This window comes from Geospiza fortis, unplaced genomic scaffold, assembly GCF_000277835.1.
Source record: "Geospiza fortis unplaced genomic scaffold, GeoFor_1.0 scaffold264, whole genome shotgun sequence".
NCBI lineage: Eukaryota > Metazoa > Chordata > Aves > Passeriformes > Thraupidae > Geospiza > Geospiza fortis.
This window is the reverse complement of record NW_005054332.1, coordinates 3,746,067-3,768,051: the sequence shown is the minus strand read 5'-3', so window position 1 is coordinate 3,768,051 and position 21,985 is coordinate 3,746,067. Positions and strand designations below refer to the sequence as shown.

The 21,985-nt window shown below is 36.4% G+C and overlaps 1 protein-coding gene across 1 annotated transcript in view; it reads right to left on the bottom strand.

Moving 5' to 3' along the window:
• The window catches only part of KHDRBS2 (KH RNA binding domain containing, signal transduction associated 2), a 246,855-nt gene extending 227,693 nt beyond the window's left edge, over positions 1-19,162 (bottom strand). Inside the window, exon 1 of the mRNA XM_005421708.1 lies at positions 19,037-19,162. Within this exon, the coding sequence (XP_005421765.1) occupies positions 19,037-19,162 (126 nt within the window). The remainder of the gene's footprint in view (positions 1-19,036) is intronic.
• Between the last annotated feature and the right edge of the window lie 2,823 nt (positions 19,163-21,985).

Below are 21,985 nucleotides of genomic sequence, written 5' to 3'. Positions count from 1 at the left end.
GAAAGTAGGGTCTCTCAGGGAGAAAAAAGCCATTTTTGGACACGTAAGAGTCTGACTCCAAGGTGAGCTGTATGGGACACAACCCTAACGGTCATGGCTTTTGGCTGCAGGACCTAAGGCAGCACTACCCTTTGCATAATTTGGGTAGAAACATTCAAAATAACAACAGAACAAGGGTTATGTTTACCTAGTCATTTTACTATCTTTTTTAAATTAAAATTTGAGGAAAATTATGTCAAAAAGACATATTAACAAGGAAAATTTTCATTCCTAATTTATGCAGCTTACATTGCATATGAGTGGGAGGCAGGTTTTTTAATTATTCAGTGGTAACAAGTTTCCATGTGAAGAGAAGGATGTGGGATGTCAGGAACTAAAAAGAAGGAAAGAACTCATGAATCTCTCAGGGGTCCTGAGAATGGGAAACCTGTGACAGACAGAGTTTTGGAGGTCACTAAAGTGTTGCATTGACACTACTCTTGAGAATGACAAATACAGCTCCTTAACAGAGGATGCATAAAATACTATAGTGAACAACACTGGAGCAGAGTCAGAAAAAAATATCTATGTTTTAAGATTACCAGTATATGCACAAATGAACAGCTATATCCATGGACTACTGAATTTGTTACACTGTAATTTACCACATGTAGCTAAATACCCAAAACCATTGACAGATGCTGCAATATTAGCCCCTATACATAAGAACCCCTGAAATATCCATTTCTTCTTCCTGTTACAATATATTACTGAGGCCTTCAAATAAAGAAATAATTTTTTTTCATTTCCACAAGGATAAAGATGTACCTCAAAAGAATAAAGGTGACCATATGTAGGTCATGCACAGAAGTGTTACAAATATTTAGTCAGGACAGAATATCACATGTAGTAGCATAGAATAGAGTACTACATATAGAATTTTACAATACTACAAGAATCCATATCATCTGCTGTTAGGAAAACATAAAAGAAGGGCTAGGTATTATAAAAAGACAAACTGGTCTATCTGAAATAGACAGATGGGAAGACAAGAGTGTGTGAAGGATAACTAACTAAAGGATGGACAAAAACACATAATCAGGTGTATGCTATATAATGAATACAGAAAGTAAAAGGGCAACACCTGTTAGGCAGTCTGGCGTCCATAAAGTTTTACAGCTAGCAAGAAGCCAAGAGAAAAACCGTGCCCTTGAAATTACTGGGACTGCATCTGGTGATGACTTGGCACTTCACATGCAAGGCACTGCTTAAGACTGTGCATTTCACACTTGTAATTTGCTATGGGTAGGTATAGGCAAATGTCTTGTAATATTTTTAAATATGTCTGAAAAAGCAAGGAATGAACTTTGTTTAAACTGGGAGAAACCTGTGTGTAGATCACACATCTAGAAACCCACAACTTACAGTGTCCTGGGAAAACAATCATCCATGGTAGCTACTTTCCAGCAAGAGCATCAGCAAACAGCCTTTGGCACTGCACTAAGGGACGCTAAGCAAGAGTACAGAAAAGTCTGCAATGGGAGAGAGAGACTTGCAGGAGTTAATTATCAGCCACTTTACTGCTGAGGAGACAATTGCTGCTTTGGTTTATGTGTCCTGTAACTCAGGACAGCTGAGGAAAATAAATTCATTATGTATTACTCATCATTATGTATTACTCGTCATATATTATTTATAATTTCAGCTGCCATTGAATTCTAGTTTATGGCCTCAAAAATTGCTCTCATAGTTTATGTCTTACTGGGCAAATAACTGGCATTAGCAGTGGCCAGTGGTAGCTGACGATGTCCTGCTATCCCTACACAGATACAGAGCTGTGACTGCCTGCTCATGAGTGCTACAAGGCAGTCACCTGTGCCTCTTCCCCCTGCCAAAATCCATTCAGGTCTGCTGCTTATAGCTGCCTACACATGGAGGCAATGATGGGCTTGAGGGAGAAAAGGGGTGGCTTTCAATTTCCAGTTCTAGGCTTCCCTAGCCAGTGATATGAAAATATGTGGGGAGTCACACAGAATTGAGAAGGACCGTGTGGATCACTGAGTCTGATCACACACTTGTCATACACAGTAGCTCACAAAGTCTCTCTTTCTCCTACACACAAAAGGACACAAAACAGTCAACAATGACCTATGATAGACTTCAGTCCTAGAACAAAAGACCAAGAGCCAGAAACCATAGTATGCACGAGAAGAAGAAACAGCAATTCTCAGAAAAAATACAAACATTAGAAAAATCTTACAAAATATTTTAAAAGGATTATGGAAATGATGCTGCCAGCCCTGCTGCATGTCATTTTAGCTCTCCATTTCGTACTAAATCTGTTTTCAGTTCTAATAGTTGAAGTCACCCACACTGCTATACATATTGATAACTCTTATCTTACAGTGTATATTGATATCAACCTAGCGCTGGCAAGACTACTTCTATAGCACACAGGGCTTGTATACTGTTATTTTAAAATAATGAAAAGGAAAAATAGCAAATAGTCTTTGTTACTGACACACCTTGTTATCCATTAAGCCATTTGTACTGAATGTGGTTTTCAAGAATGTCCTGTTACACACCTAAGAAAGAAAGAGACACTGACATATTTCAGGACTTTTAAGACAAAAAAAGAGAAATATGGAGTAGCAGTAAAGCATTACTAAGAGGAAAACTCAACAAGAGGTGGGAAGCTTTAAAAAACAATCTAAGATCTGTAAGACTCAAGGATGCACTGGTTTATCAAACACTTAGAGCTTCCTGTTTCAGTGTTCTCCAGGCCTTCAAACTTCATCAAAGGAGTTGAGTCTGTGATCTTCTGACTTTGAGTAGACTGTTGAGCCTAGTAAGATGAAAATCTCAATTTTTCAATATTTTTATAATATTATTTCTAATACTTACAAAAAAACTTAATGCACTAATAGAATGCATTGAATGTCAAAGGAAAATGATGGAAGAGGTGTGAAAAGGGGAGAGGAAGACTGTCCTGCACTAGAAAGACTAGAAGGTAATTTATGCAATCAACTCAGCATTACGAGTAAGTACTTGAATCTTTCCTTTCCTTAAAGACACTAATGGCATAGGTAAAACATTCAGGAATCCCCTAGAGCTATGCATAATATGTTCAAAACGAGGTTGGACAGAGCATACAAATTGGAGGTACTAAAACATTATTACAAATCAACTGAAATAATCAAATCACTTCAGTTGCATGTCAGAATAGATGCCCAGTAGTCACGAATTCTACTTGCTTCAAGGGGAATATAAGCCAGCTGGTATTTGAAAGTCTACCCACAAGTAAAGATTCTTTGTTTCCCACAAAATTATCTGGTATAGATCAAAAATGAGTATTTCAATGAATATCCATAGTCTTGTGCTCCTAGCTAAGTGATAATAGATCCCTCCCCATGTAGTCTGGTTATACATGCCAACATGCTGTGTCAACTCCAGGGAATAAACACTGTGATATTGAACTGCTGTTCATTTATACTATTGAAGATTATTTGAGAATACTATCTCTATATCCTTGATGCAGAGTCCTTGCACACTTTCTCTAGATTGCATGAGCACATCTGATGTTGGAGATCATCCATGTATAGTTATCTAAAGTTGAATTAAGTATTATCCACATACACATTCCTATATGCATATTGCTCAATTATAGATGAAGAAATTACATTCCCTACATGCACATACTGTAATTTGTGAAGTAGTAACATACAAGTTAGAGACCAATATTTAAGCTTCTGCAGAAGTTAACTACATTTTTTACTTTCTTATTTATATTGTATAATTACTATGTACTTCTTCAAAACATTAACAAGACACAACTTACTCTCCAGCAAGAATGATAAATACAACGTATGTGACTCTATCACCTCATGATTAATAGGGTCTTTTTTATTCATGAAGTCAGATGTCAGACTCAGTTGAAAAATGTGTATCATCTTATATGTATTTATTCCTAAGCCTACTAAAATTGCTTTCCACTGCTACAGATGGATACAATAACAACCACTTTTCACTGTTTTTGGAATTAACACAAGATGTATGTCAAATGATGACCTTAAACTTCCTGAGTTGAAAATTTCATTTAAAACTTGACAAATACACTGGATGCCAGAATAACACAGTAATAACAATTCACATGAAATCTACTACCTCTTCTAACCAGACTCCTCAAAAAAACCCTTAAAGCTTCAAAATAGCCATTGGCTATTGCCTGGAGAGAAAAACTGTACAATTTTTCTTTGCTTTCTCACAATCTTTTAATTTTTTAATGTTCTTCTAATTTAAAACCAGTACACTATTTTCTTTTATGACTTATTGCAGAGTTAGTTGATAATAATTGTTTGAAATACTGTTCTTGCTATTCTTCTGTAAATTCCTGAGAATATTCCTCCTGTCACCCAGGAAAAATTTAGGGTGTGCCCATGATCAGTTCCCCACCAGAGTACCTCATTTTCCTTCTAAGTTATATAACAGTAATAAATGAGTTTTGCAGAAAAATTACAATTAAAAATTGCCTAAAAATTAAGGTGAGCAGTTAATAGGTATATGACAATATCTTCTGAGTCCTGTACGTGCTGGTTTTCATTATAAGCCATTGTACTGGCTGATAAACCATCCACTTCAACTCAGCTCATTTCTTAAATTATTAATTAATAGTTAGTGGCTGCAAAGCTAAGAAACCTGAAGAGAAAGTGAAGTTATAGATTAGTGAATCAAAGTCCATGTATTTTCATCATTCTACCCCTGAATGAAGTATTTGATATTTCTGACATACTTCTTATATACAGACTGTGCATCAGAAATAGCCTGTGTTTTCTCCTGATTTGCCTAGTTAAAAAAGTATGAATGAGGCAATTGTTCAGAAAATGAGAAACCGTGTACTTGCTGAAGAAAAACATTTATAATTTACTCATTCATGTTAGAGACTCTATTTTCCAACAGATTTTAGGTTACTTTAGTTAGCAGAATAAGGCTAAGAATAAGGCGTTGATGCTACCATTATTTCTTTCAGGCAGAAATTAACTGTTGAGGAGAATGTGTTCACAGTAAGTTTGAACAGTAACTCACAGCAGACTCTACAGTATCCCTTTTTTTTGCACCTTCCTTGCTGTAAGGGAAGTCTTTATTCTAGAAAAAAGAATCAATTTTTATGCATCTGAAGAATGCTCCCAGTGTCTTCGGTAAAACTAAACATATCACATAAAAATCTAAAATATATACAAATCCTCGCAATGCCATCATGAAATTTTTAATTGCCAGTTATCTCAAGCTGTTATACTTGAGAACTATTTATTTTTAGTATTGCTTCAGACTAGTACCTGTTTCCACAGAGATCGCATTTGAATAAGAAAACCACATCCCCAAAACCCAACAAACTTTGTTGTGGTTGGTGCCCTTGGTGACTCATTTGTTCACATTATGACCTAAATGCAGTCTTCAAATACAAATAGTACTATATAATAGGTAGCACTAGAGTGTTAGCATGTGATAAATGAAAAAAAAGTTCCTGCAGGCTACTTATCCAAATATAAGTAATGATATGAACCATTACAGATGTAATCACTCCCTGTAAAAAATAAAGAGCAGTGATGACTGCAGGACACCTGGTTATGGTCAGCTGGCAATAGAATCTCTGATTTAAGGAAAAAACCTCCTCAAATACTTCCACACTGGCCAGTCTTGTTCTCCTGTAAAAACTGGAGTCTGTTTTTGGGATGTTATATCCAAGATGTAGATATCAAGAATGTACTGTGTACTGGATGTGTCTATCATAGCTACGAAAACACAGTCCAAGAGCATCATTTAAAAAAAAGGGGAGAGGGAGAGAGTAGAAAAAGACCACATTTTGCATTGCTGTATCTATTTAATCACACTGACAAAAACACACTACACAGTTAGCAAAGAAGAAGCAATTAAATCACAAAATAACTTCCAGAATTTTTTTCCAGCTTACACATAAAAACACTACCTTTACAACAGCATACACTGAGAGCAGTCAAACTACCCCACAGGGAAAAAAAAAACCCCAAGCTATTTGAAACTGAAGCTTGACCCTTAGCAACACTGAAGCCACTACTGCCAAAGTACTAAAAAATTCTTAAGTAACAACTGAAGTTAACAGTGACTGCCAGAAAAGACCAAGCATAAGTGCTGCTGATGTAACAACACAGTAACTTGAATTAAAGATAACTCTACAACTCTCTTTAGTCTGTTCTAAGCCTTGTTTGTAGCAGTTGTAATATGGCTCACATGTCTTTCTTAAATGCATTAAGTAGCTTGTTCTACACCCTAAAAGTACATCCCCATCATCCTTTACCAGGAAACTGACCTGAAAGCAAAACTGATTTTTATTTTCTTTCACAGGGAAAGGCCATATATATATGGCTTTTTGAGGCAGGGGAGGGGGGAGGTAAGACAGGGGAGCTGATAGCCTTTCTAAACATAAGAACAGTTTACAATAAAAACTTAGGAGTATATTTCCATTGGGAAAAAGGTTATCTTTTCATAAAAGCCTAATGTTACACATTTTGTTCGTTTGCTTTTATAGAGGACAGTGTTACACATTAATAAACTAGTTTTTCTTATTATTATATGTTTGGAAGTTTATGCACTCTTTGCATACTGTCTCTATGCAAGAACTAAGAGTATTTCTACACCTATGAGCACTTCTTGGTATACCTAACTCACTTCTAAATTCACTACTTGTGTAGTGTTAACAAGAGACATGTAAGAGCACTGAAGTTACTCACCCCACTCAGAAATCTGAATCTTCAGTTGGCAATCCCTTATTGAACTCAGAACTATTGCAACTAGATTACTGGAGATTAAAAAAATTAAAACCTCCTAAAAAACCCTGCAAGCCAGTTTAAAGATACTTTGTTTTAATGGGCTGCAGCCAAGTACAATTTGAATGCCCTCTATCTGTACAGCCTCTCTAGGCATCCTGCTGCTTGGCTTCACTGTTCCCATGCTGATAAAGTTTCTCCTTTTATCCAGTCTGAACATCTTTTGTTCCAAGCTACACCTGCTGCCTCTGACTCCCCCAAGATGCACCGTTGTGAAGTGTCTCCTCAACACCTTCCCTGCAGACAGTAGGGAGGTAGCCCTTGGGTTGTCTGGAGATAACTCTTCCTCCTGGCTTATTCAGCCCAGCTCCCTCAGCCTCTCCACACAGAGCTCGTGCCCCAGCCACTGGTGATCCTGGCAGTCCTCCTCTGAACTCATTTGTCTGTGTCTTCCTTATATTTGGAAAATTAAAATTAGACACAGAAATGTAGGCAACCATTTTCTACTGGCAGCAGATGAACACATTGGTTGCCCCACCATCATTCCTTTCCCAGCTTACATATCCCTTATCTTGAATGTGAAGAAAATCTCTGCAGTTTCACTCTAGAGCAGTCTGAGTCAACTTTCAGAGTAAGAGGACAAATTCAGCATTGTGGAGCACTAATGCACCTAGCTCTGCTCCTGCAGACACAACTGACTCCAGGCACTTGGTCTGTGAGCTTGAGCCTGAGCTTAACGAAACACATCCTTGCAGAGACATGATGCGTTCTGGCAATCTGCTCCTAGGGAACAAAAATAGAATTTTTTCTCTTCTCTGAAGAACAGTCATGAGAGGATTTGTAGAGATTCCCTCCTCCCTGTATGTCATCCTGCCAGTATATCCATGAGAGAACACTTTTTCTGTACCCATCATCCTATTATTTTATTGTAAAAAGGAATCCTTTAAAAAAAAAACCACAAAAAAACCCTGAAAATATCTGAAAACTTGAAAGCCTTGTTTTTGTTTTCCACTTTTTTCCCCCATTATCTCTTCTCTCTAATGATATTCCAAAAAGCATGATATTGAGTGCTCTGAAAGTCATCTTACCTTTTCATGCTCGTATCATTTCTGCAATATCAAAAAATGTGACAAATGAAATTGTACCTGAAAGAAATAAACTATCTCTTCTTGCAGAGGCTGGAAGAATAATAAAACATGATTTGTACTAGCACTAAGCTAATTACGGTGACACCACTTCTGTGCTAGAGTTCTGTTAGTGTCAGCACTTACATTATGAACCCATCATTCCAGGGTTTATAATTCTGCTCTACGTTAGTTAGTGACTCTTCCAGGAGTGCACAACACAGTGGTTAATGGCTTCATTAGTGACAGTTTCCTAAAAATGGCTTAAATTTTAAATTACTTTTAAATTTTGTGACTCCTGTGTCTGCTACATGGTATAAATCGCAAACAACCTGTAACTAAAGCAAGACAATTCAGGAAGACAAAACCCATTTGAAATGTGATTTATATGCTTGGACTTAAAAGTGCTTATTTTTGCAAAGTTTAGAGACAATAGCTGGTCTATATAATGACCATCTTCACTACCTTCCCATCCAGACATGATATCAGGGTTTTCTGGAAAACTGAGGTTTCCATTAAAGAAACATCTAAATAGCATCATGAGTAAGAAGAGAGTTTCATAAGCATAAGCAGCAAATGTCATGTGATGTTTTGGCAATAAAGCCACCAAACATCAGTGTTTTAAGTTTCATATGTGAACACATTTATCTAGAAAAAGATGCTGTGATTTCTTGTATCTGTTAAAGTACTTGGATACTTTGGAAATCTGCAGATAACCTGCCCACTTCAGTATGCTGGTTATTTTTAGGCAACAAGACAATTCACTGGACATGCTTCATTGAGAATGCAGACTCCTGGGTCTGAAAACTGCCAAAATAAAAAAGCACTGTCTTGCATCATGCTGGAACATGACATAAAACATGGTCTTAATTATATCCACTTTCTTATTTATATTTAAAGTTACACATTTACAGTATCTGGTACCTATGTGAGTAACTGAGATAAAGTTTTACAGCTTACACAGAAAGAATTCTATTTCTTCCAAATTCCACTTCCACTCAATCATAAAAATAAGTATTTAAAGCAATGTGATAAGAAGCAGCCTAAGGCTATAAAATCTGAAACAATATTCCAGGCACATAAGGAAAAAATTAAAAAAAACATTTTTAAAAAGGCAAGAATTTATTGCTGGTAAAAGCAGTAATAAATTGTTCTCTTTCAGAAAAAAAAGGGCTTTTTCTCGTTTCTGCTACCCATCAGGTTTTTTTTTCTCAATAAATGACAGAGAAATAACTTATTCAAGATTTCTTTAACTTCTGAGAAACATGTTTATTCTTATTATCTTATTGAACGATTTTCTATAGGCTGTGTAATTTTTCTTTTAATATTGCATTAAGCATTGCTTCAGTGAATTTTCCTTGGGTAAAATAAACCAGGTGAAGAAGATCTAATTCTCTCTTGCTGAGTTGACATAGACAATAAACAGTTTCTCTCATCAGTAGATGGTCTACCAGCTTGGAAACCAGTGATTAGTGAGCAAATGGTGTGCAATTATGCTATGTATGCCATGGTGAACATTTCTGGTAGTAGAATAAGTCATAGGTGACAATATTTACCTTAGTGCTACCCACTCCTTATCTCAGTACAGCATTAGGATCTCAGAAGGAAGACGGAAACACATTTTTGCTACAGTTGTCACCTGTTCTAAAGTCATCCAGTTGGAACAAAACTGTGACTTCTTATTTAGGAAAAGTGACAGAAGAATTGTCTCTTCCTTGTCTTCTTTTAAGAACAGGTGAGTGACGGAACTATGAATTGCTACATTTCTTGAAATGAAAGAGGGATGCCATGGTTTCCTCCCAGTGAGTGTATTTTTCTTCTCACAATCCCAAACCACAGATATGTAACAGTTAAAAAACCCCACATATAACCTGTGGTAACCACAGATAAATTGGTAGTTCTACTGTTAATAGAAAATCTAATTCCATCAAGTGAACGTGCTTGCAATTGATTCTTTGTGCTCCTGAAAATGTTTATATATTGATCCTACTACCAAGCTATATAGGCTAAAAATGGAAGGCACATTTTTAGTAAATTTTTATAAAACACAAACACACACATATATATGCATGTATTCTAATAAAAACATGAAAGATACATTTATGAAACAGATTTCTTCACTATTAGAACATATCCTTTGCATTTGTATTATGTGGAAGTGTCACCTGCTTATTTTGTCTGCTCAATGTGAGTAAAAAGCAAAACAGGAAAGAAGGTGGCTGAGGTCAAACATGCTCTAGGCTAAATACCTGCAACTCAGCAAGTAAGAGCATTTTCAGCATAAATTTCTTTCATTACCATATTCCTCCACATACCAAGATGTGTTAAAGTTTTCTGATGATGTGTGAGAAGCTGTAGAAACAGCAAGAAAGCCACCAAAATCTATGACATTGCAAAGGAGTTATAAAACCATTCAAAGAACAGTCCTGAAGAGGAGGAAAACCTTGTCACTGAACTAACTGGTCCAGAAAATTCACAGTTACTCTGCTTGGGGCACACAGGCTCTGGAGAATGCTGCTTGTACATCCTTGTTGCTGTAATTGGCCTTCTCCTATGTGAGGAGCCATACATGACCCATGGGGCCATGTAATTTCCAAGTCCTTCATAGGGAATCAAGGCAAGGTGAACATCTACCTTGCGCAGTCTTTCTCCCTAGAAACTATTGACCTCAGAGCTTGACTTCAGCTCAGTTTGCAAGAGGAAGCTATTTCAAAGACAAGTAAGATCTTTGAAGTTTGGAGAACACATAGAGCTGGGTAGAAGAACACGTTCAAACTGAGGCAAGGCTGTGCCTTATGCTCATGCCATAGGAGATCAGAAAATCCATAGAAGACAGATTTTTTGCCATTATATTCATCAGCAAAACATCAAATCAGAGCTCACAGCTAAGCAAAAGACACAGACACGCTCAAAAAGCTTCCTTAGCTCTGAAGCTCAAAGAACTGCTCGTGTACTCTGGTACCACTGAAATCTGAACTGTTCCATGATGAGCTCTATTACCTCCGGTCTAGTCATCAGGTCTATTGCAAAAGGATCAAGGCAGAGTATTACCTCCTGTGTTAATATTTTATAAGTAATTTTCAAAATTTAGATGAGAGTTATTAGAAATTACATTAATAACTACTTTGAAGTGACCTTGTAGCACTACTTGAACAGAGGAAAAAGCCTGAAAAGCCACAAAACAGATTTCATCTTCAGCGTTAAGAGGTAAAAACATACTTCAGGAGTGTTTGTGTAAGACAAAAGAATATATTTTCTTTCAAGAACTGATTAGCCCACATAGATTCTTCACTTATAAAATGTTTGATCAGTTTAGACTAGAATAATGGAGGTATAGGAAAAAATGACCAGCAGCTACCTGTTGCAGCAATTTTGAAGCACCCGATGTGCATTTTTTCCTTTAAATATTGGATATTTTTTCAATGTTTGAAAGGAAGTAACTGTTTTAACAGCAACTTTAACAAGCTTCCAAAACCTTCTTTAAACCCTACTTTGCTTAAAGTTATCAGTTTACTGTTCTTTCATTCTCTGCTAACACCTAAGACTGTAACATTAAAAAAAACATTACATTTATGCTGCACTATATTTCCTTATTAAAAATATTACTGTTATTATTAAAAATATGTATATGAAATATTACCACAACTAAAATAAGTAAAATCTCACATCCTATATGATAGCAGCATTTCAAATGGAAAAGCTGTATTGGATATGGCTGACTGGAGTTAATTTTCTTCATTACAGACAGTAAGGTGCTGTGTTTGGGATTTGTGCTAGAAGAAGAGTTGATAGCACTACAATGCTCTACTTACTGCTTGCACACATTACGAGTTTTTCAAACTTGAATTTCTAAGGACATAGAAAAGCCCAGACACACAATAGAACCAATTTGCCATAAAGTCTTCTCCTCTACCGCCCTGCAATTTTAAGATGTTGATGTTATACATGTTAACTAATGTAACTGGCAACTATCCTGTTAAAAGCTAGAAGGAAAAAAATTAGTAACAAGTCATCCAAACCTGATCACAAATAGGTGAGCTTTTTGATCAGTACACAAATATCTGACTTAGTTCTGCTCCTGCTGAAGTCAAGTGAAATGAAAAATCTCACTTTAACCAACAGCTTGCTTTACAGTTCTCACGAAGTATAGGTCCAATTTGAAAGCTTTAGTAGATATGATTCACTGTGTATTTAGACATAAAGTTTAATTTTTACTGTTCACTATCTTTTTTAGTCCTTAAGAAGCAACACAGATTAAGTGGAAGGGAGATAGATTCTATTTATCATAAATCATCAACAGACTTTCTTGCTGAACTCCCCTCAGATTCCAAAAGCAGATTCCTTTGAAAATACTGAATTTGTACTGATGATACTGAAGACAAAATTTAGCCCTTAAATCATCCATTAATACCAAGAGCAGAGAAAGAAACAATGCTGCTGTAATTGCAAAGAAAACCCCAAGTATCTTTGGGTGTATGTTGAGAACATGTCCACAATAAATCACACACAACCAGTGTATTATCAACATGAAATCATGCTCCTGATTAGAGCTGTTGGTTTAAGCAGGGTGAACCCCTGCCCACTCTCACACTTATTTTATTAAAGTCATGTTAAAAATTATATTTTTCTTTCCCCCTCAAACAGGAATAATGAAGAATAATAGAGAGGAATGTAAGAGTTTTGGTGGCCTAGAAAACATGAATCATGACCAACATTCCCAGTGGGGAGTGGCTAGGACTCGTCTGTATTTCACATAGCTGCTACCAGCTATCAACTTTCTCGTGCTCATATTTTTATTTGTCCCGTTTTCTACCTACACTGTGTTTTCTAGACTGTCAGCTCCTTGGAGAAAGACCGGTGTACTTATAAAATGCATTGAGTACAAAGTGTTTCCATCTTAGTTTTGGCCTTTGAGTGCTCTGCAATGCAAAATGGTAAATTCTAACCACTCTTAAAGTCTGCCTTGAAATATGGAAGGCAATACCACTCTAACAACACTGAGTAATTCCCAGTAAATCACTAAGCAGCAATTTTGTGTCCCTGCCCATAATTTCAAAAATTAGTTTAGGAAGAAAACAATAAAGGATGAAGGCTGGACTATGTATTTTCACATATAAATAAAGGGAAGATACCTCATGAGAAATCTTTCACAGTCATGCAATCAAAGGTGGGGAAAGTAGCTCCAGTGTTAGGAATATTTTTTTGTACTAATTGTTTTTAACTATGTTAATGCTGTTTTAATTACACTGCTAAAGATTTATACAGCATGGATAGTTAAATGAAACAAAGGCAAATCTCTAAACTCTATCTGGAATACTCTTTATTCTCTGCAGTCAGCAACAATTTCATGAAACAATTTTTAAAGAGGTCTGTACAGAGCAGCATTTCTCAGCATGATAAAGAAGGCAGTTAATGATGTCAAAGCTGATTTCAACAGCAGTGTTATAAAAACAAATAAAACGTTAACGAAAATGGGGACAGAAATTATTTTTATATAACAAAAGGTATTTCCTGTAACTATTCAAGAGCTCCACAGGATTGGCATTGGCCCTAGAAGCATTAGATTCACGGCTCATTTCATGAACTTACCTGGAATACGTAAGTAGAGAGATGGATGAAAGATCAGGTCCTAAGTCAGGGGGAAAAACAAATCGTGTGATTTTTTTTTTAATGTATTTTACTGAAAGTACAATTAAAGTATTTGTCTAGATTTTCCAGATGTCTGCTGTCATTAAATGTTAGAGAAGACTTGTATCTATTTGGGGTCTTGAGTACAATCAGAAATACTGAAAAACTGCAGTGGATAGTGGAATGGCACCACTTGCAAGAAAATTTCAGAGAAGTAGAATGAGATTTGAGGTTTGAGAAGTTTTGCCTCTTCTCTCAGCTTAAGTACAGGAAGATAACTACTTTTCCAACTTTCCTCTCTTCAAGGGTTCACATATTTAATTTCACTTTTCAGAATTAGCTGGACAGTTCATACACAAGTGATTTAAAGAAAATATCTTGGTTATAGCTATTTATTTGAAGCAAAAAAAGTCAACAATACTCAAAAATTACAATTTGAATTTTAAAATATTTATGCTGTTCTATCTAAAATATAATTAATTATCAAAATTGAAACTATACATTAATAAGAAATTTGGTAAGAAGCAGAACTGAGATATTAGAAAACTTAAAAGACCCCTCTTCTAACATCTGAGTGCTAAATAGGGCCTGGTATTTCACCACTGAATATAATTTATTTCAATATCTTTTCATTAGATTTTTATGAATCTTAAGTACACTTTATATAAATTTTCTGGAAAAATTTTCTGTATATCAGTGACTCCAGAAATTGACATTTAATGGAAAAATCAAATATTAATAAATTCCAGATTAAACACAGTACCTAAAGAAGTTTTTGCCCCTATTATACCTGGTGTTGTGTAGATCAGAGATTCTGAGTGACAATTACACTTTAATTTGAAAATTTAATTGGCCTCAACTAAAAAGGAAATTTGAAATTTCCCCACATGTTTATAAAGGTAAAAGCATTATTTTTTTACAAAGACGCATGTCCAGTTATTTCACTAAGACCAGGTAGGGATAGAAATCTTTCAAGATATATGAGAAAGCATTCTTTATTTATGCAACTATTTCCAGGATCAATTTCAGTACAACACACACTTCATCTAAATTAATAATTTTCTGCCTTCCAATGTTCAGGCTTCTCTTTAAAGAATTCGGTTGAAATACCAAACCAGTGAAACCTTTAGATTTAGTTTGGCATCAGTCTAAATTCCAGAATCTTGCCAAGTATAAAGGCTTTTCTTATCTTACATAGGAGAAAAAACACTGGCAAGGCAAGTAAAAATCTCCACTCTGTAGTTAGATACTTTGCTCTTTTTCCTTTTATAAAAATGCTGGAGTTTTTATAATCTCCTGAAACATCTACAGGATTAGTGACAGATCAAATATTCCTCCTGCCTTATGCAACAACAAGGTACTTATTTCATTAAAACAATACAAATCACAGAGAGAAGTCATGGCTACTCATTGAGCTCACTAACAGCCCAAGTCCCACTTCCCTTAGCAGTTTTCTGTTTTCTTGTCATTCCATTTAATGGACATATTAGTAGATCTTCATATCTTACTTAAAAGTGAACTAAACACACAAATCACCTGCAGATGATTAATATTACAACAGTTGCTTTGAAAGCACAACAGCAACTATCAGGTTTGAGAGAAACAACACATGAAAGAATGAGAATGCTAAATAAAAATCATGTTACTTGTCTGAGTTAGACATTAAAGATAGAATAAAAAAAGTTCACCTTTCACAATGAATTCTGTAGCACTGCTGAGTTTGTCTAATTTATTTGCTTGAAGTCAGGAGTTTATGAAGCATAAAACAATATAAACTAACACTATTTGGCACTGAATCTTTAAAATAGTAACAGATGCTGTGTTGGTTTTGACTGGGGTAGAGATCACTTTCTTTGAAGTCTGGATCTGTGTTTGGATTTTTGCTGAAAATAATGTCGATATAATACAGATATTTTTGATAGCAGCATTTACAGTGTCAAGGCTTTTCTGCTCCTCATCCCACCTGACCTGCAAGGAGGCTGGGGGGGTCTCAAGAAGCTGGGAGGACACACAGCTGACCCCAAATACCAATGGGATATCCCAAACCATACAGTGTCATGCCCAGCATATAAAGGTGGGAGAAGGAGACATTTGGAGTGACAGCATTTGTCTTCCCAAGTCACCATTAAATATGACGGGCCCTGTTCTCTGGAGATGGCTGAACACCTGCCTATCCATGGGAAGCAGTGAAGACATTCCTGGTTTTGCTTCACTTCCGTGCACAACTTTTGCTGTAGCTATTAAAGTCTCTTGTCTCAGCCCACTGTCACTATTCCATCTCTCTCCCATCCCACTGGTGCAGGAGTGAGTGAGTATCTGCATGGGGCTTGGTTGCTGGCTGAGGTCAAACCAAGACAGATGCACTGCAGTATTTAAGACTTTCATACACATACTGTTTACTTTTAAGTCGTCAGCTATTTCATATATCTGCGCTCACAGAAAGCAAAAGGAATTAACAAACTGAGCTATTCCTAAATGGCTGAAACCCAGCTAAGCTGAAGGCAGGGATAATGAGGGCAGAATTTCACCAAAGTCAGCAATATTTTAATTTACAATGTGTACTGGACACGTTTGCAAACAAAAACTTCCTGTTTTATGTGCTACATGAAGCTGAGGCTTTAAACAAGCTCTCAAATTCTTAAACTGTGCAAAGGAACAAATATGCAAAGCCCAGTTTAGATGCTCCTTAAGTTATCACAGAAAAAGGTAGGAACTATAGAAAATAGCAAAAGCCAAACTACAAGGAAGTAAATGGCAAAAATCTGTATTGCCATGCAAATGACAACGTTCCCCACCAAGTGTCTAAACCATCGCTTTTGTTTCTCAGCAACAAGATAATTTCAGATTTTTGGGGTTTTTTTAAATTTTTTTAAATAACCCAGTCTTTTCCCATATCTGATGTATTGGAAATAAATTCACACTGATCTGTGCTGAAGTCTTTTTAAACAAACCCTGAAGTATTTTCATGCAAGTCTTAGGTGGAATTCACATATCATGAAAGTTTTTTTTAAAAAAAGGCATTATGGGACAGAAAGAAGGATCAACAAAGACATTGCATCACTGTTTCAAGAGAAATTTTGACTGGATTGATTAAAAATATCCGTTGCATAGTGGAGTGTGTGTAAATGAGATGCTGTTTTTACCTGGGCTGCTGGTATTTAAGATAATTAATCTCAGACAAGATCATTGCTGATGTATCAACTAACACCCCATCTCTATTTTAAATCCCTGTTTTAGAGCACAGGAAAGAGGCCTGTGTCTTTACCAGCTGGTAACATAAGACAGCTGTTGCTAATCACAGACTTTCATATCTTTTCCTCTTGTCTGCACCAGACTGTGGACACTTGAGTAGGGACAATTTCATAAGGCTTATTCTGCAACTTCAAGAACTACTTAGCCACTAGAAGCCTTCTGTGTTAACTTTTGCTCAAACCTTAAAATGCTGCTGCTGGCTCTACAGCTGTCATTGAAGCTTAGCCTACAGACCATAATAAATTTTTAGGCCAAAGGTTCCCTTGGAGCAATTTGTATTTTTACATGAAGTTAAAGTAAGTGTAAATGTCTTCCAAGAGCTGCCCTCACTCCTAAACAGAGAGCCTGTAAACTGTTGTTTTACATGGTTTTTAACTGGGCAGAATTTTTTTTCAACAATTTTATACACTTGGACACTTTCTGCATATTTACAGAATCTAGCACTGCCCAAAAAATCTTATCAGCAAACAATGAATAAATGATTTATAATAGTGATCTTTCAAATAGAAATGACTCCTAAGTGAAATAATATGATAATTATCTTAGCTGTTTATAAACACAAGTCAGATCAACTGCTATTATTAACATATTCTACCAAACATATAAAACAAATCCTCTTAATTATTTTCTACTTTTTTTTCATTATTTATAAAGCAAGCTGAAGCAACTGCTGTGTGCAGATTTGCCTAATGTATACAATTATCCAGAAAAGACAAGACGCCAGATCACAGCAATCAGCTGTTTGATACTAAGTGTAAATGCAGTCCTTGAAAGATAGCTCCTAGAGACAGCTTCAGGAAACCTGCAATTCTGGGAATAATTCCATGACAAGCACAGAATATTTCTAGCAAATCAACTACAGAAACTCTGCAAGAGATTATTCTGCATTACTGAATAAGTATTTCATTTCCATCACACTGATTTCTTTCGCTCCACCACTCAAAAGCTGTAAAAAATGCCTTATATCTTTTACTATTCAATAATATGACACGTTCATTAAAGTAAATGAAGCTAATTTAATCACATTCAGGTGCTATATTGGATAGATGATAGTGTTTTGTCTTTTAAATAGTTTGTCTTTTATTCTACTACCTTCATCAAACAGTATTCTGAATAATTATCACACTGCTGTTACGAAGTTACAGCGCTATTACATCCTGAATAAGAACTTCAGGTCACCTACAGCATTTACACAAAATACCACAAATCAAGGCAAAGCACCTCAGGCTATGCAGTAAGAAAGTAATTCCTTATAGCACTGTATGTGTTTCTAAAGTCTTTAACATTTGGATTACTACATTATCTCAGTTTTATATTCACTAGTCAGGAGGTAAGTGTCAGCTGGAATCATTGAATCTCAATTTTTTTTACACCTATCATTTTGTTTGATGAGCTTTTTACCAATTGCAATTTATTGCTCTGATGAAAGTATAAAGCAAAAAGCTCAAAGTGTAATCAAGGCTAATGGTGAACCACGTACCATGTGATAATAAATCAGCAAGGAAAAAATACTCTGGAGACAAACAGAGCTGTTTATAATTTCAGTATGAATACTATTGGAATAACTGTTTATGTAAAATTTAAAACTGTATAAGAAAACCAAACAAACACCTAAGTTCCAAAAAAACCAATAATCTCTTATGAAATATAAAACAAAAAACTTCCCATGGGCAGCTAAATTTTGCAAGAAATAAAATCCTTTTTCTGCATTAAAATATGCAGCAATGAGAACTAATAAGAAAGTCTTAGATGCTAAAACATTTGATTTTTATCAACAGCAAGGAACATTGTCAGTCACAGTCTGCAGTAATCTGACACTTGATCTTTTAAAACTTACTACACCAGAGAAAATCCCCCAACTCTTCTATGAGGAAGCTTTTCGGCGTTACTGGAACATTTTTTTTTTGGGCAACTGGTATTTTATTTTATAAAAGGATGATATATGTAAAAAAAAAAAAAAAGAAAAAACAAACTGAGAAAAAAGTCAGCAGTTTGCGTAAGGACAAAACCTACCTGAGTTTGAAAAAAAATCTCATTCCCTTTAATTGCTTTTCTGAAAGGCCCCGAGACAGAAGCTAAAACATGTAATAGCTAACATGTAACAGATACATTTAAATAGGAGCTTTTTTTTTTGACTACCACAAAGTCAAAAAAACCAACTGCATATCGTGACTCAATAAAAATGGTTGTGTATAACTTTTTCATCATGATATTAATAAATATTAAACAAGTGTTAGACTAGATTTACAGTACCTTTGGATATTGCTTGACAGGGATCAGAACTCTCTCTGACAGCTTTATGTTTTTGTTGCTGATAACATCAAGATATTTCTTTTCTTCATCTTCCTTCTTGCCTTCTGAACCCTGAAATTTTTCCATTTCTGAAAGACATCACAAAACAGAACAATCAGTGACATGGTGGTGTCATCCTTAGGAAGTTTAAACTTACACATTCCTCCCCAGACCGTGCACTGAACACCCGTGCTTGTCTGCACTCACATGACAGGGACTGCTGTCCTTAAGAGAACCTGGACTCTCAGCAGGGCTGAGAGGCACAGGTGACAGTCCCCAGGTCACACTCCACAACTAATTCTTCCCCAGCTGAAAGGGAAGCCAAATGATCTCAGCAGGAGCAGGAATACATGAGGCTTACAATTCCAGCTGTCAGTCTTTTAAAGGGAATAACATCATAACAGCTCGATGCTTTTTGTAAATGTGACCTGCCAGAACTAAGCTGGATTCTAACCGCAATAGTTAACTTTCGGTACAAACACTAGAAAACTGAAGAAACTTCTTTCTGTTATAGAGTTTCCATTCAGATACCTCTGAATTAGTTAAAAGTTATACAAAAGAAGGTAAGTAATAAAGGTAACTCTTGCAAAAAAAATTCTTCAATTAAGAAATGCAATAAAGACCATTATATATATACACACACATATATATATATCTGGTAATCTGTAGAACATTCTAAAATTTACTATAAAAAAAATATATATATATTCAAGTAGAATAATTCTGAATTCTTTATTCCCTAAAGCTCTTCAACCAACTGATAATAACAAATAATTGAATTCATCATCCTGCAAAGAGCATCATATATAGTGCCTGAGAGCTTCCTGACAGCACAGGTACTATTGAAAATCTGCTTTTGCAGCAGCGACATTGTTGACAGCACAGAAAATGGCAATGCTTATAATGAGCTAATTATAACTGAATTATAGCTGAAAAGGGACAGCTGTGGGTCTCAGAAACATGCTGCTTCAAGGATGGGAAAGCAAGAGTGGAAAGGAGGAACACAGCCACAGCACGCTATAACATTCATATACAAGTTTCTTTGACTTCCAACAAGCATAAAGAAAAAATGTGTTGAAAAGAACAGCCCATGTCATGATTTGTTAATAAATGTTTATGCTCCTTTTATGAGATCAAATAATTTATTTAAAGCCTGCACCAGCAGACAGTTCTCTAATGTTACAGTCATAAGCTTTTTTAAAACCTCCCAGAGAACACACCTAAAAGACTTCAGATGGGATATATATTCAATAATTTAGGATTAAAATCAATTACAATCACTAAAAGCATCAGAAGAACATTTCATTATTGTAAAATACTTGAACACATGTAAAAAAATGTGCTATGTTGCATTCAGTGGAAGATTAATCTGGAAAGCAGCAAGCATCAGTTAAGTAAGTAAAATACTCATTTTGGGCAGGTTTAATAGAAGAAAAGGTCTTTGAAAATAGATCCAATGCAATTACACAAAGGGGTGTGCTATGGGGGCACAGAGGGGAGAGACAAAGGCACATAAAGAGGGAAAAGTGTTACAAGCACAGTAAGTACTGGATGAAATAAAGGAATTTCCCAAATGTATTGTGAACACAGTACTAAATTAGATAATTTTAAAAGGCAGGTGGGGAAAGTCAACTTACATGTACACATATATTTCACTAGAACCATGGAAGTTTAAGTTGGAAAAGACCTTTAAGGTGATCAAGTTCAGCTGTCAATCAAGCTCTGCCAAGTCCACCACTAAACCACATCCCTAAGTGGTTTACATCTACACATCTTTTAAGTACTTCCAGGGACAGTCATTTGACCACTCCCCAGGGCAATCTGTTCCAATGCTTGGTAACTGTTTTTGTGAAGACATGGCTCCTGCTGTCCATCCTGAACTTCCCCTGGCACAAGCCTGAGGCTGTGTCTTCTCATCCTGCCACTACTTGCCTGGGAGAAGAAACCAACCCTCACCTGACTATAACCTCCTTTCAGGTACTTGAAGAGAGCAATGAAGTTCCCCCCGAGCCTCCTTTTCCCCACACTAAACAACCACAATTCCCTCAGCTGCTCCTCATCAGAGCTCTGCACCAGACCCTTCCCCAGCTCTGCTGCCCTTCTCTGGACTCGCTCCAGCCCTCCAAAATCTTTGTGAGGGGCCCAGAACTGGACACAACACCCAAGGTGTGGCCTCAGCAGTGCTGAGTACAGAGGAACAATCACTGCCCTGGTCCTGATGGCCACACTATTGCTGATACAGGCAAGGATCCCATTGGCTTTATAAACAACTAAACTCTTTCTCCTGGAAAGCTGAAGATATTTAAAAGTCTGTATGGTCAGTAGGGATGGCTACTAAAGGTTAGGACAAAATGCTCCACTTTGAATCATCTAGCAGGCCTTGCAACCAGTCCCAGCCTTGTGCTTTGTTTTTGACTGACAGTACATGGAAGTTCTGAAATGAAAGTGGTGTCTTTGCTGAAGTTAATGCAAGACTACTTCAGCGGGGCTTATCAGACTTATGTGAACAAGAGTTTGTTGATCTACCAAGACAGAGACAAGCTATGGCACTTAATAATTGGTTTTACTCCATGACAAGGGCTGAGCTCTAAACCCAGACGAGCCAGTCCCAGCTTATTATGGGAGGCACAAGAAATGGCAGTGGGGAATTGAGTTTCCTCCAGGGAATGAAAGGCAACAGAGAGCTCATTTCAGGGGAGCTCCCGCAGCACGTAAGGTCAAATACAGAAAGAGAATCAAATGAGTAGGGATCATGATGAAGGCCAGGATGTGAGCCCAGAATTACAGCAGAAGGCAGCAGGGACACTGGGGACATAAGATTTCTACCAGGAAGCAGTGCCAATTAGCCCATGGCCACAGCCAGACAGCTTCTGAGTGTCATCTCCAAGGAGGGAGAGTCCACAAGCATCC